The sequence below is a fragment of the Chaetodon trifascialis genome, chromosome 18, assembly GCF_039877785.1.
Source record: "Chaetodon trifascialis isolate fChaTrf1 chromosome 18, fChaTrf1.hap1, whole genome shotgun sequence".
Lineage (NCBI taxonomy): Eukaryota > Metazoa > Chordata > Actinopteri > Chaetodontiformes > Chaetodontidae > Chaetodon > Chaetodon trifascialis.
Genome location: NC_092073.1, coordinates 569,075 through 581,074, shown reverse-complemented (window position 1 = coordinate 581,074; position 12,000 = coordinate 569,075). Strand labels below are relative to the sequence as shown.

At 38.4% G+C, this 12,000-nt stretch overlaps 1 protein-coding gene across 1 annotated transcript in view; it reads left to right on the top strand.

Moving 5' to 3' along the window:
- The window catches only part of cubn (cubilin (intrinsic factor-cobalamin receptor)), a 203,514-nt gene that overhangs the window by 46,924 nt on the left and 144,590 nt on the right, over positions 1-12,000 (top strand). The window contains exons 16-21 of the mRNA XM_070986347.1: positions 193-355; positions 1,106-1,296; positions 1,975-2,131; positions 4,152-4,327; positions 8,164-8,329; positions 9,100-9,325. Coding sequence (XP_070842448.1) covers positions 193-355; positions 1,106-1,296; positions 1,975-2,131; positions 4,152-4,327; positions 8,164-8,329; positions 9,100-9,325 — 1,079 coding nt within the window. The remainder of the gene's footprint in view (positions 1-192; positions 356-1,105; positions 1,297-1,974; positions 2,132-4,151; positions 4,328-8,163; positions 8,330-9,099; positions 9,326-12,000) is intronic.

The window sequence follows — 12,000 nt, the reverse complement described above, 5'->3', positions numbered from 1 at the left end:
TAATCATAGTCTCTCGCTCAAAGCCAACAATTGTGTACCTGGTTTCCTATACACTTTCCTACTGTAGAATCCAAACTAATGCAACACTGGCAAAGTTGTGCGCTGTATGGCACTGGTCATACTGGTCATACACTTCATGCAACAAGCCTATAATTTATTGTATTTATTGACTTGTTTGACCAAATTTTGTAGATCCGGGATGGTCTTCTACCTGAAGATCCTGTTCTGGAGAAGTACTGTAGTACTGCAATGCCTGCCCCCCTGCAGACAACTGGCCCAGCTGCATGGGTTCACTTCCATTCTGACTTCAGTGTCACTGACCGAGGCTTCCACATTACATACACAACATCACCAAGTAAGAAACTGCACATACTGAGTAAGAATTTACAGTATATACCATGTCGCGATGTAAAACATAACTACGTCTTTCACATGACATTTATTGGAAGATTATTATTGACTTTGAGAGCTGTGTAACAGGACAAAACAACTTTAGGCTTTAATTATGTAAGGGGGCTTGCTATCAGGTTCTTAAAAATGCCACCATGTGTTATGTTAATCATCTTTAATTCATGGTTCAAATGAGAAAAAGTGAATGCTGTTTTACTGTGGATGTTGCCCTTGATGTGGGATTGACAGTAATTGGTTTAATTAGTGTACAGATCAAACCGTGATCCAACTTCTGTGAAGTGTTACATGGGACAAGTACATTTGGCAAATTTTTCAACATACTAAAACCAGTAAACTTATTCGAAATAACAAAGTGAAAGGATATTTGTTTGCAGAGTGAATTTCTGACGCTTCATTGCTCAACAATGATATTAAAAACTACTAAATAAGACAACTTTTGTTGTTGATAGACACTATACAGTCCTGTTGGATCACATCCTGGCAGTTGCACTGTCGCCTGACTCTGAGACTTTCAGAATTCTAGCTTCCTCTACTTTTAAGTACTTCAATTAAAGTTTCAACCCCTTGCTTTTGGGAATGAGACCCATAACAGCAAGCAATTGATCTCCTATCCCTAACAGTGTCAGTTCCCTGGTCTAAGTGAAAAACTGCACAGGTAATTGAAGTCATCACCCTGTTGTGTGTTGTGTCTTAGGTGACTCTGGTTGTGGTGGCACCTTCACTGACAGTCAGGGCACCATCATCTCCCCCAACTGGCCCAATGACTATGCCCACAACCACCAGTGTGTCTATTTGATCAGGTTGCCTATGGGTGAGAAGATGGCCCTCAACTTCACCCACATGAACCTGGAGAGTCACAGCAACTGCACTTTTGACTATGTGGAGGTAGGACTTATTCGTGTCTCACAAACATGAGTCCTGATTTATTTACTTAAATGTGTTTAAATAATTCAAGAGTACTGCAATCTCATGTCTTAAAAAATAAATGTATATACTACTAATTTTCTCTGTCAGTATGTTTTTAAAACATAATTGTTTCTTGGATTACGTTCACTGGCAATGTTTTTCCCAGTACATTTGGTGCAATGTGCAATTTTAAACCCATGTTTAAGGTTAGGGAAGATGTTGACTTAGGAAACCTCAACACAGCCCATCTCATGCTTAAAATCAGCATGACTTCAACATTTTATCAAGACTCCCATCTTTCCTTATCTTTAACCCATAGAAGAGAGAACCATAAATCATGCTGTTGCAGGATCAGATATTGTAGAAAACAAATGAAATGAGATTTTTTACACTAAAGTAGTAATGGTTCTTTGTTTCTTTCCAATTAGTTTGCCACATAGTCATTTTTTCAGTCATTTAAATTTTTATTTATTAATGAAAAAATGTAACACTTTTCATCATTGTTTGTTGCTGTTTTCAAAGGTCACTCTTTATTTAGTTTGATGGTTGTTTTTGTTGTGTAAAATAGGGAATCAGTGGCTATTTTTTGTCATCATTTTCACTGACAAAATCAAACACTGCCTGAACACCTACTTCTCCTTCTCAATTTCTTTCTAGGTTAGGGATGGTGGAATGGAGACTGAGCCCTTGATAGGGAGGTACTGTGGGAGCTCCCTGCCAGCTCCTATTCTCTCGTCCTCCAACTTCTTGTGGATTCGCTTCAGGTCTGACAGCTCAGTCAGTAGGGCTGGGTTCAGGGCTGTCTACACTGTTGGTGAGATTCTACACATTTAAACACGTGTCATATGACATTATTTATGTTTTGTATATACATAATACTTCATTCAGGAAATTTTGTCTGTTTTGTTTCATGATGGACACACAGTAGTCACACTATTGCTTTGTCAGTGTGAATGGGCCAAAGAGTTCAGTTGTCTTCCTCTTTCTCCTTCTTTCTCTCTTCCTGTTCATCTTCCTCATTTTATCATATCCTCCTCTTCATCTTTCTCTTCTCTTATCCTTCCCCTCCTTCTCCTCCTCCTTTTCTTCTTCTCCTCTCCTTTCTCACTCTCATTTTCACTCTCACACACTCTCTCACTTTCTTTGCCTTTTAAGGTTTAATTCATAATTCAAAGATAGGTCTGAGATTTTTGCTTCTATTTAAACTTTATTCTACCTTTTAAGATATTAAGCTGTAATCACAATTTCTGTCACTTTTTTTCACCTCTGTGTGTGTGTGTGTGTGTGTGTGTGTGTGTGTGTGTGTGTGTGTGTCCTGTCTTCCAATGATTGCACGGATAAGCTATTTTTGTCCTTTTCAGGACAGTAGTGTCTTATTTAGAACAGATGTCATAACTTGAGCTGTTTCAGGTATAATCCATAATTCAAGCCATATATCTATGTGTCTCTCTCTCTCTCCCCCCCTCACAGTACATTTATGCTTCAATTCAATATTCTTCCTTTTCTTTTGTCTAAGATATCAAGCTGTTTTCTCTTTTGTGCACTCTATCTGTTCCCACCTATTGTTTTTGAATGCTGGTATCTTTTTGACTAGAACTTTTACAGGTCTCTCTGCTCCTCACTCACTGACCAAGCATGTAAAAAATTGTATAAGTATATGAGAAGTATATTTTTACCACTATTCAACCTTCTTCAACTTTTTATAGTTTTTAAAGCATTAAGCGCTTTCAGTTTATTACAATAGAAATGAAACACTTTGACAGTATTACGGCTTTTTAGCCACGCATTTTAAACTCATAGCTTCTTTACATAATGCAGTTCATCTTCCAATTTTAGTAAATAATTTCACACATCTGCATTGCTTTGCTCAGAATGTTTTTCAGCTCTCAGTTCTTTAGACCAATGCCTTTTATGTTGCAACACAGTTGATCTGTGTGATATCAAAGCATTTCTTTTTTCAGCCCCTTTAGGCAATATGTGTCATCTTACAGTTTAGTTCTTAGTTTCTTTATAATGTAGTTCAGCTTCAAATTCATGCTGTTTCCAGGTTTTACATCAATACAGTGTAATGCTCTTTACTCTCAAATATTTGGGCAATTTACTTCATATTTCTGCATTTCGAGCAATGCTTTGACTTTTTTTTTTTTTTTTCAGCATTCACATTGCATTTTCTAGTTAAAAACTACAATGAACAGTGCCTCCAATGGTGTTTATTTTTATTTTAGATTATTCTTGTATTAGGTTCAGGACCCATAGCCACAAAACTATAGGTTCTTGGGTGGCGTAGAACATACTTGTCATGTTGTTTGTTGGATGTTGGTGTTGTTTCAACACTATTTTTCACTCTTTGCAGGAAAGTTTCCAATGGTTGTGTATACATGCTGATGTGTATTGCAGTGCAAGGTGTCAGGTCAGGGATAATCTAAATGGACTTAATATTCCTGATGTTATCCAGTTCATTAAATCTCAGCTCAAAGTTTTCAAATTCTCCCTATATACAATTAGATGCACAATTTAAATAACATTAGTGGTGTGAAAAAAAAAATGTGCCTGATCAAAAGTAAAGGAAGGGAAAGAATTTATCAGAATTTAGGTTGGAATATTCTTGAGAAGAATGTGGCACTTGACAAATTATCAGAACCAAGAGTGGTGATTCAGTAGGATATTTAGTCTGCAATGCTTGTTTCAGACATAATAGTAATGTTTGACAGGAGAATGGAAGAGAAAAAGAAAATCATGATGAAGGAATTGTCACAGATTCAGGAATAGATTTGAATCCATACAATCCATTCCATTAGCCACTTTAACCAACCTTTAATCCTTTCTCTCCCCAGCTTGTGGAGGCACTTTGTCTGGGACTGGGCAGTTACGCTCTCCATACCACCCCAATGCCTATCCCCACAACAAGGACTGTGAGTGGGTCATTAACCAGCCAGAGGGCTATGTGGTCATCCTCAACTTCCTGTCATTTAATGTTGAAGGAGGCTCTTGCCATTTTGACTTTGTTGAGGTAAATAAAATCAAATGACCAATACTAGCTTTCAAATATTTTTTTACTTTCAAATTTAATACAGAATAGCAGCAACATCTTCTTCTTCTTCTTCTTCTTCTTCTTCTTCTTCTTCTTTCTTTCTTTCTTTCTTTCTTTCTTTCTTTCTTTCTTTCTTTCTTTCTTTCTGTTTGGTCAAAAAGCAAGAAAAGAAAGCAAGAGTGACAACGGGACAAAGCAGACAAAGAAAATGAGACAGGTCTGGTTAGGGCCCACAGCAGGGAAAACTTAGAGAACAGCTGCAGCACCAGACAGTTGAATAGATTTTTAATATTGTACGATGATTTGAAGAAAGCAGTGCTGGTCACATACAACGTTAACAAAACCTATAGAAGGATATGTGGTGAGCTTAGGAAACAACTTGCAGAATCTTTTCTGGATATGTGGAGGAATCAAGAAGTGCCACTAGACTCATGACTTAATTCCTGTGAAGCATGCATTTTGCTGGAGCAGTTTAGGGTGAGGCCTAAGGTAGCGGCACCTCCAGACCATTATAAGAAATAAAAAAAAAGGAAAATTAGATTAAAAAAAGATTAATAAAAACCCTACTATGTGCCAGGGACTGTTCTCAACAAGACGTCCTCATACTTGAACAACTAATTCAATTCAATTCAATTCAATTTTATTTGTATAGCGCAAAATCACAACAAAAGTTGTCTCAGGACACTTTCCATGTAGAGCTGGTACAGGCCAAGCTCTTTTATCTACAGAGACCCAACAATTCCCTCATGAGCAAGCACTTGGTGATAGTGGCGAGGAAAAACTTCCTTTTAACAGGCAGAAACCTCAGGCAGAACCAGACTCTGGGTGGGCGGCCATCTGCCTCGCCTGGTTGGGTCAGAGAGGGAGAGCAAGAGAGGGAGAGAGTGAGACAGACAGAGAGAGACAGACAGAAATGCAGCCAGAGAGAGAGAGAGAGAGCGAGAAACAGACAGAGAGAGACAGACAGACAGAAATGCAGTCAGAGAGAGAGTGAGACAGACAGACAGACAGACAGACAGACAGACAGACAGACAGACAGACAGACAGACAGACAGACAGACATGCAGTCACAGTAACAGTGACAGTGGATGTAATAACAGTGGTAGCAGTCGCAGTGGATGTCAGGAAGGGCCAAGGCAGGAGACGTAGCTGTAGTCCACAATACAGATTCACCCACTGTCCATGGGAACCTGCGAGACAACAAAGCACAGAGACTCTGGGGAATGCTCTGGCTCCCATTCTGCTTTTTGAGACTTTAGGAACCATAAGTAGACCTGCATTCTGGGAACGCAGTGTTCGAGTGGGGTAATAAGGTACTATGAGCTCTTTAAGATAAGACGGTGCCTGGCCATTTATGGCTTTGTAAGTAAGGAGGAGAATTTTAAATTCTATTCTAAACCTTACAGGGAGCCAGTGCAGAGTGGCTAATATTGGAGAAATATGATCTCTCTTCCTGGTTTTTGTCAGAACATGTGCTGCAGCGTTCTGGAGAAGCAGGGTTCTGTGCTTGGTCCAAGCACAGAACCCTGCGGAACCCTATAGCTGACTCTCGCGAGCACAGAGGAGTCGTTATTAATGTGTACAAACTGAGAGCGACCTGACAAGTAGGATTTAAACCAGCTTAGCGCAGTTCCCTTAATGCCAATGAAGTGTTCCAGTCTCTGCAATAGGATACCATGGTCAATGGTGTCAAATGCAGCACTAAGATCCAATAAGACTAGTACAGAGACAAATCCTTTATCAGATACAATTAGAAGGTCATTTGTAACTTTAGAAACTTTTTAGAAAGTCACACAGCTGATTGGCAACTGCTTTTCTCAAGAGTTTTTGAGAGAAAGGGAAGGTTGGATATCGGTCTATAGTTGGCTAAAACCCCTGGATCAAGAGTAGGCTTTTTAAGTAGGCGGTTTAAGTAGCTACTTTAAAGGACTGTGGTACGTAACCTGTTGACAAAGACAGATCATGTCTAATACTGAAGAGTCAATGAAAGGTAATACGTCTTTAAACAGCTTAGTCGGGATGGGATCTGAAATACAGGTTGATTATTTTGATGATGAAATAATTGAAATTAGTTGGTGAAGGTCGACAGGTGTAAAACAGTCTCTACCGTTTCTGTGTTTGAAGACAAAACAGTACCTGTTGATGGCAGGAGCTGATGAAATCTGTCTCTAATATTTAGAATTTTATCATTAAAGAAGCTCATGAAGTCATTACTGTTCAGAGCTAAAGGAATACATGGTTCAACAAAATTATGGCTCTCTCTCAGCCTGGCTACAGTGCTGAAGAGAAACCTGGGATTGTTCTTATTTTCCTCTATTAGTGCAGAGTATTAGGCTGCCCTGGCACGGCGGAGGGCTTTCCTGTATATTTTAAGACAGGAATATATATATATATATATATATATATATATATATATATATATATATATATATATATATATATATATATATATATATATATATATATATATATATGTATATCTGTATATATTTGGCAGGCGAACCGATATTCTTCCAAATTGGTAGAACGCCATTTCCTTTCTATTTTCCATGAAGTTTGCTTTAATTTGCAGGTTTGAGGGGTATACCATGGAGCTAACCTCCTCTATTTAATTATCTTCTTTTTTAGGGGAGCAGCAGAGTCAAGTGTCATACGCGATGAACCTGTAGCACTATCAACCAGGTAGTCAATCTGGGAGGGACTAAGGTTAGCATAGGAATCCTCTGTTATATTGAGACATGGCATTGAATTAAATGCTGATGGGATCATATCCTTAAATTTAGCTACAGCACTGTCAGACAGGAGTCTGGTATAAGAATTTTTGCCTACTGGCTGGTAGTCTGGTAATACTTAGTAGATTGATTGCCACTGATTACTAAAGTGACATATATGATCGTTGGAGAGTACCAGCCATGGGTGTACAGGACACTCAGGATCTACAGGATACAGGATCTTCATCGTTCCGTTGTTTCACACAGAACACAAACAGTGGTCTCTTGCGTGAAAGTCCTGTTTGTTTGATCCATCTTTTCACCTCATTATCTCCATGTGTGGACTTTCTTGCTCTTTATAGTACACCCTTTGCTCTGCTCATAACATCATCATCATAACAACTATTACACCTGTCAATAATTTAAATTAGTAGTAATAACCTACTTACACAGACAATTAGGCCATTTTCCTGGTCAGGATGCCCTGTTATGCTGCACATCTATCTTCTCTATTGACTTTTTCCTCCTCCCACATGCATATGTCCCTGGCCAGATTCTCTCATATTGGGTATTAATACAAAAATATACATATACAAATTGAAAAATGAACACATTTTAATTTTCCTTTAAACATTAATAATGATACACAAATGCATCTGTCCCAAATCCAATTCATAACTTGTGTTGTTTGTTTGTCTATATATGCACAGTGACACAAAATATGAAATAAGTCTTTGATGTCATGTTTTGTGCTACCATGGGTGCCTTTGTGTTTTGTCACTAAGTAATAATAAAAGAAATAATAAAGAAAAAAAAAAAGAGAATTTTTTTTTTACATGTTATGGGTCGATGATGGATAGAAAGAGTGATTGCTGATCAGTTATAATCAGAATCAGAACAGGCTTTATTGGCCAAGTATGTGTGCACATACAAGTGATTCGACACCAGGTTAAACATTTCAGTCAATCATTGTACTTGCATTGGAAAAAAGGATATGCAGCTCAATGAGGACAAAAAACAAAAAAGAACAATAAGTTAAGTAGTGCAAAAAAAAATATAGAATAAATAAACAATATAATGATACATGCCTCCTCCTTCTTCCAGGTCAGGGATGGCTCCACGTCTAGCTCTCCTCTGCTGGGGATATTTTGTGGTGTTGCAATTCCCCCCAGGCTTCAGTCAACTGAGGGATCAATGTATATACACTTCAAGACTGACTCATCTGTCAGCAACCATGGCTTTGAAGCAGCCTATGGATCTGCCCTGGAGGGTGAGAGTATTACAATCATTCAGTATCATTTTTGCCATCATTATTAGCAAAGATTTTAGACTGACTGCCTGCTGAGGTTTAAAGAATATCTCTTGTCACCACAAATTATGCTTATTAGCAAAAGTAACAACCTGTTGTCCTGAACATTTTTTATCTTTTGACTTGTTAAATCATTTTTACTGTTTAAAGGTAAATTCCAGTGCGCCTGATTGATATTCTTTTCCTTTTTTTAATGCATTTCAACAAAAGACGCTGTTCTCTAAGACTTAAAAATGGCCAACCCATTCTTTGTCACACCCGCAGAATCTCAGATACACAGGCTACCCTTTAGCGTCTGTATGAGATGCACCAGGTTTTCAACTAATCCCAATGTAAAGCAATCTTTGGTCATATTAGACACTCAGAGCAACTGCTCCAGCAAAACATCCTCATCCCAGCAACCCACAAATCCTTTCCTGCAAGGAAGCATTTCCAACATGTGGTTAATATTACGAAATGATCTGTGTGCTTGACCCACCACTCTACCCCGACCTCCACACCTCTACTATGTCACCTTGGTCTGTGCGTCTACTATTTGTGGGGGTGGGTTTATAGTAGAGTTGGATTGGTTAAAAGCCTGGTGTGTCTCATATAGTCACTAAAGGGTACCATGTACATCACTATGAGTTATCAAGAGACGTGACAAAATGCCATTATTTGATGCCTCATATGGCTACTTTTGACTCAAAAGTCCCTAAAGTTGACCAGTTGTCCCTTTTTTCCTGTATCAGGTTGTGGTGATACCCTAACTGGTCTTTCAGGCACCATCACAACCCCCGGCCACCCCAGCAACTACCCCCATGGTGCCAACTGTACATGGTACATCAGTGTTACTCCAGGCAACCTGGTGCGGTTGTCGTTTGACTCCTTCAATCTGGAATACCACATTAACTGTAACTTTGATTATGTTGAGGTGTATGACAATGGGACTGTGCAGACTGGAACCAAGATTGGCAGGTACATGATACTTCGATGCATTTGTTACACACACACACACGCATGCGTGCACACACACACTCTTTTTTTTGTGATCAATTTTTTATTTATTTATTTAATCATTATTATTTACACAGTGGAGGGGAAGCATCTTTACAGCCAGAAAGAAACAAAGGAAAAAACAGAATAATTAACATATTTTTAAGTCCATGAAAAAAGACAAGTGCACAGTGAAATATCACTTGTTCTGGCGCCTGCTCCCCCTCTGCTCCCTACATTTTCATGTTCCCTGCGACCCACCCAATCTGTCCCCACCCTCTAAACCTTGACATGATGAAATCAAGGGGTTGAACAATGAAAAGAAGAGAGAAAAAAGAAAAACAAAAGGCAAAACAAAACATAACAAAACACACACACACACACACACACACACACACACACACACACACACACACACACACACACACACACACACACACACACACTCATGCACACCACTCTCGACCCTTTCCCCTTGCCATCCAGGAATCTCATGTCCCTTGTATACATAAAATAGACATCTTTCAGACAGAAGTATTGATTGAATGGTAATTTCTTCCATCATTTGATGGAATGATGATATCCACAGAAGTACCATAAATGTAGCATTGAATATACATAGAATATATGTATACACGTGTACAAAATAACTGAATGATGTGCATATAATGCTATGTACATATGCAATATGTGGTCTGCATAACATTCCAAGCAAAGAAGTGGACAAAGTATATGAAAACATAGACCAAATATATGCAGACATAGCTGAGAAAGACAGTTTGACCATAAGTATTTACATCATATCATTTATTTTCTCTAATAACTTTGACCATCAGTCGTCTATATTGTTTTGGCATAATGTAAACATGCTGCAGATAGCTCCAGCTGTGCCATGTAAGTAGCAATGGTATTGTCTGGACAGAAATCACAATAAGGGTTATCTCATTTGCTGTAATCTTCGAGGAGTTAAATAAGACCTGTGAATAAATTTATAATGTATCATTTGATGGTCCGGATTTCTGGATGACAGGGATATATTTGACCAGTGTGCCACTGGTCAAATATATCCCTGATATCCCTCTCTATAGTGTGCCAGTCTAGATTCGAGATTCGAGATTAATATCTGTCTTCCAGAGTCTAAGTGATAGAGGTTTGTATGAGGCTTTAGTTATACATTTATATAGGTTAGAGACAATACCATTGTTTTCACCCTTAGTATCAAAAAAGACATGTAGAGGGTGGTTTCCCAACTCAGTGCCCCAAGGAACATCTTGAACACGCATTGCTGCACGTAACTGTAGATAAAAATAAAAAGTGCCCGGTTAAGTTATAAGACTTCTCTAAATCATGAAATTCACAGAGACCGTGTTTCCTTATGATGTCCTTAAAGACACATACACCTCTATCGCTCCATTGTGGAAACAAAATTGGTTTGTTCTGAATTAGGAGACAGTAATTATGAAAAATAGGAGATTAAGCAAAGAATTTATTGCGAATTTTGGCAAATCGGCTTTATGTCATACAGTGAAAAGATATGAAATTATTGGCCCAAAGTCTCGTTTTACTGTCCTATGGGGTATGTTAGAATATATCAGATTAGATATGGGGCACCATGAATACCATTCAAAATTGGGGAGATTAACACCTCCTGATGATCTGTATCTTGGCAGAGTAGAATCTTTGATTCTGGGTTGTTTTTTTTTTGTTTGCTTGTTTGTTTTTTTTTGTATCAGAAAAAGGTGCTTATAATAGAGTATAGCTTCTTCCAGTAACCACATGGTGGAGCTACAGGGATCATAGAACTGACGAAATTAATGCGAGGCAATATATTCATCTTGATGACTGAGAGTCTGGACTAAAAGAAGTAGGGAGCATACCCCATCTTTTCAAATCGTCATCAACATCTTTTAGAACTTTATAATAGTTGTCAGCAGTAAAGGGAGGGATGGATAGATACTCCTATTTAAAATTACAGACAACTGGAATATTAAGGAGAGGTGACTGATCACCCAGTCCACCCAATAACATTAAAGCTGATTTTATCCAGTTTATTTTATAACCTGAAATACTGCTAAAGATCTCAAAAATTTTAAGAAGATGTGGAAGGGATTTACGTTTTGTAAAGATCAAAATATCATCCGCGTACAGAGAGATGTGATGTGGTGTGTTAATAATACTTGGAGAGCCTCAGACTGCCGTATCGCCTGGGCAACAGGTTCCAAAGACAGAGAAAATAAGAGTGGATACAGAGGGCAACCCTATTAAGAGGATCTGGAAACTTAGATGAGCAAGTGCTGCCTGTTATAATGACTGCAGAAGGGTTAGCATACAATAACTTAATCATAGAAATAAAGCTATCACTGAAACCCATCTGTTGGAGAACAGACCATAAATAACACCATTCCAGTCGGTCAAAGGCCTTCTAGGCATCTAATGAGAGAATGGCACTTTGATCTTCTGATCCTGAGGCTGAATCTATGATATAAAGCAAGTGACGGATATTATCAGACGCTAGTCTGGTTTTAATAAACCCAGTTTGGTCATGGTGGACCAAGTGTAGCACTCTAAACGTGTAGCTAACACCTTAGCGTAAAGCTTAACTTCGCAATTTAATTAAAGGCCTGTAAGAGGAGCAGTCACCAGATGGCTTGTCCTTG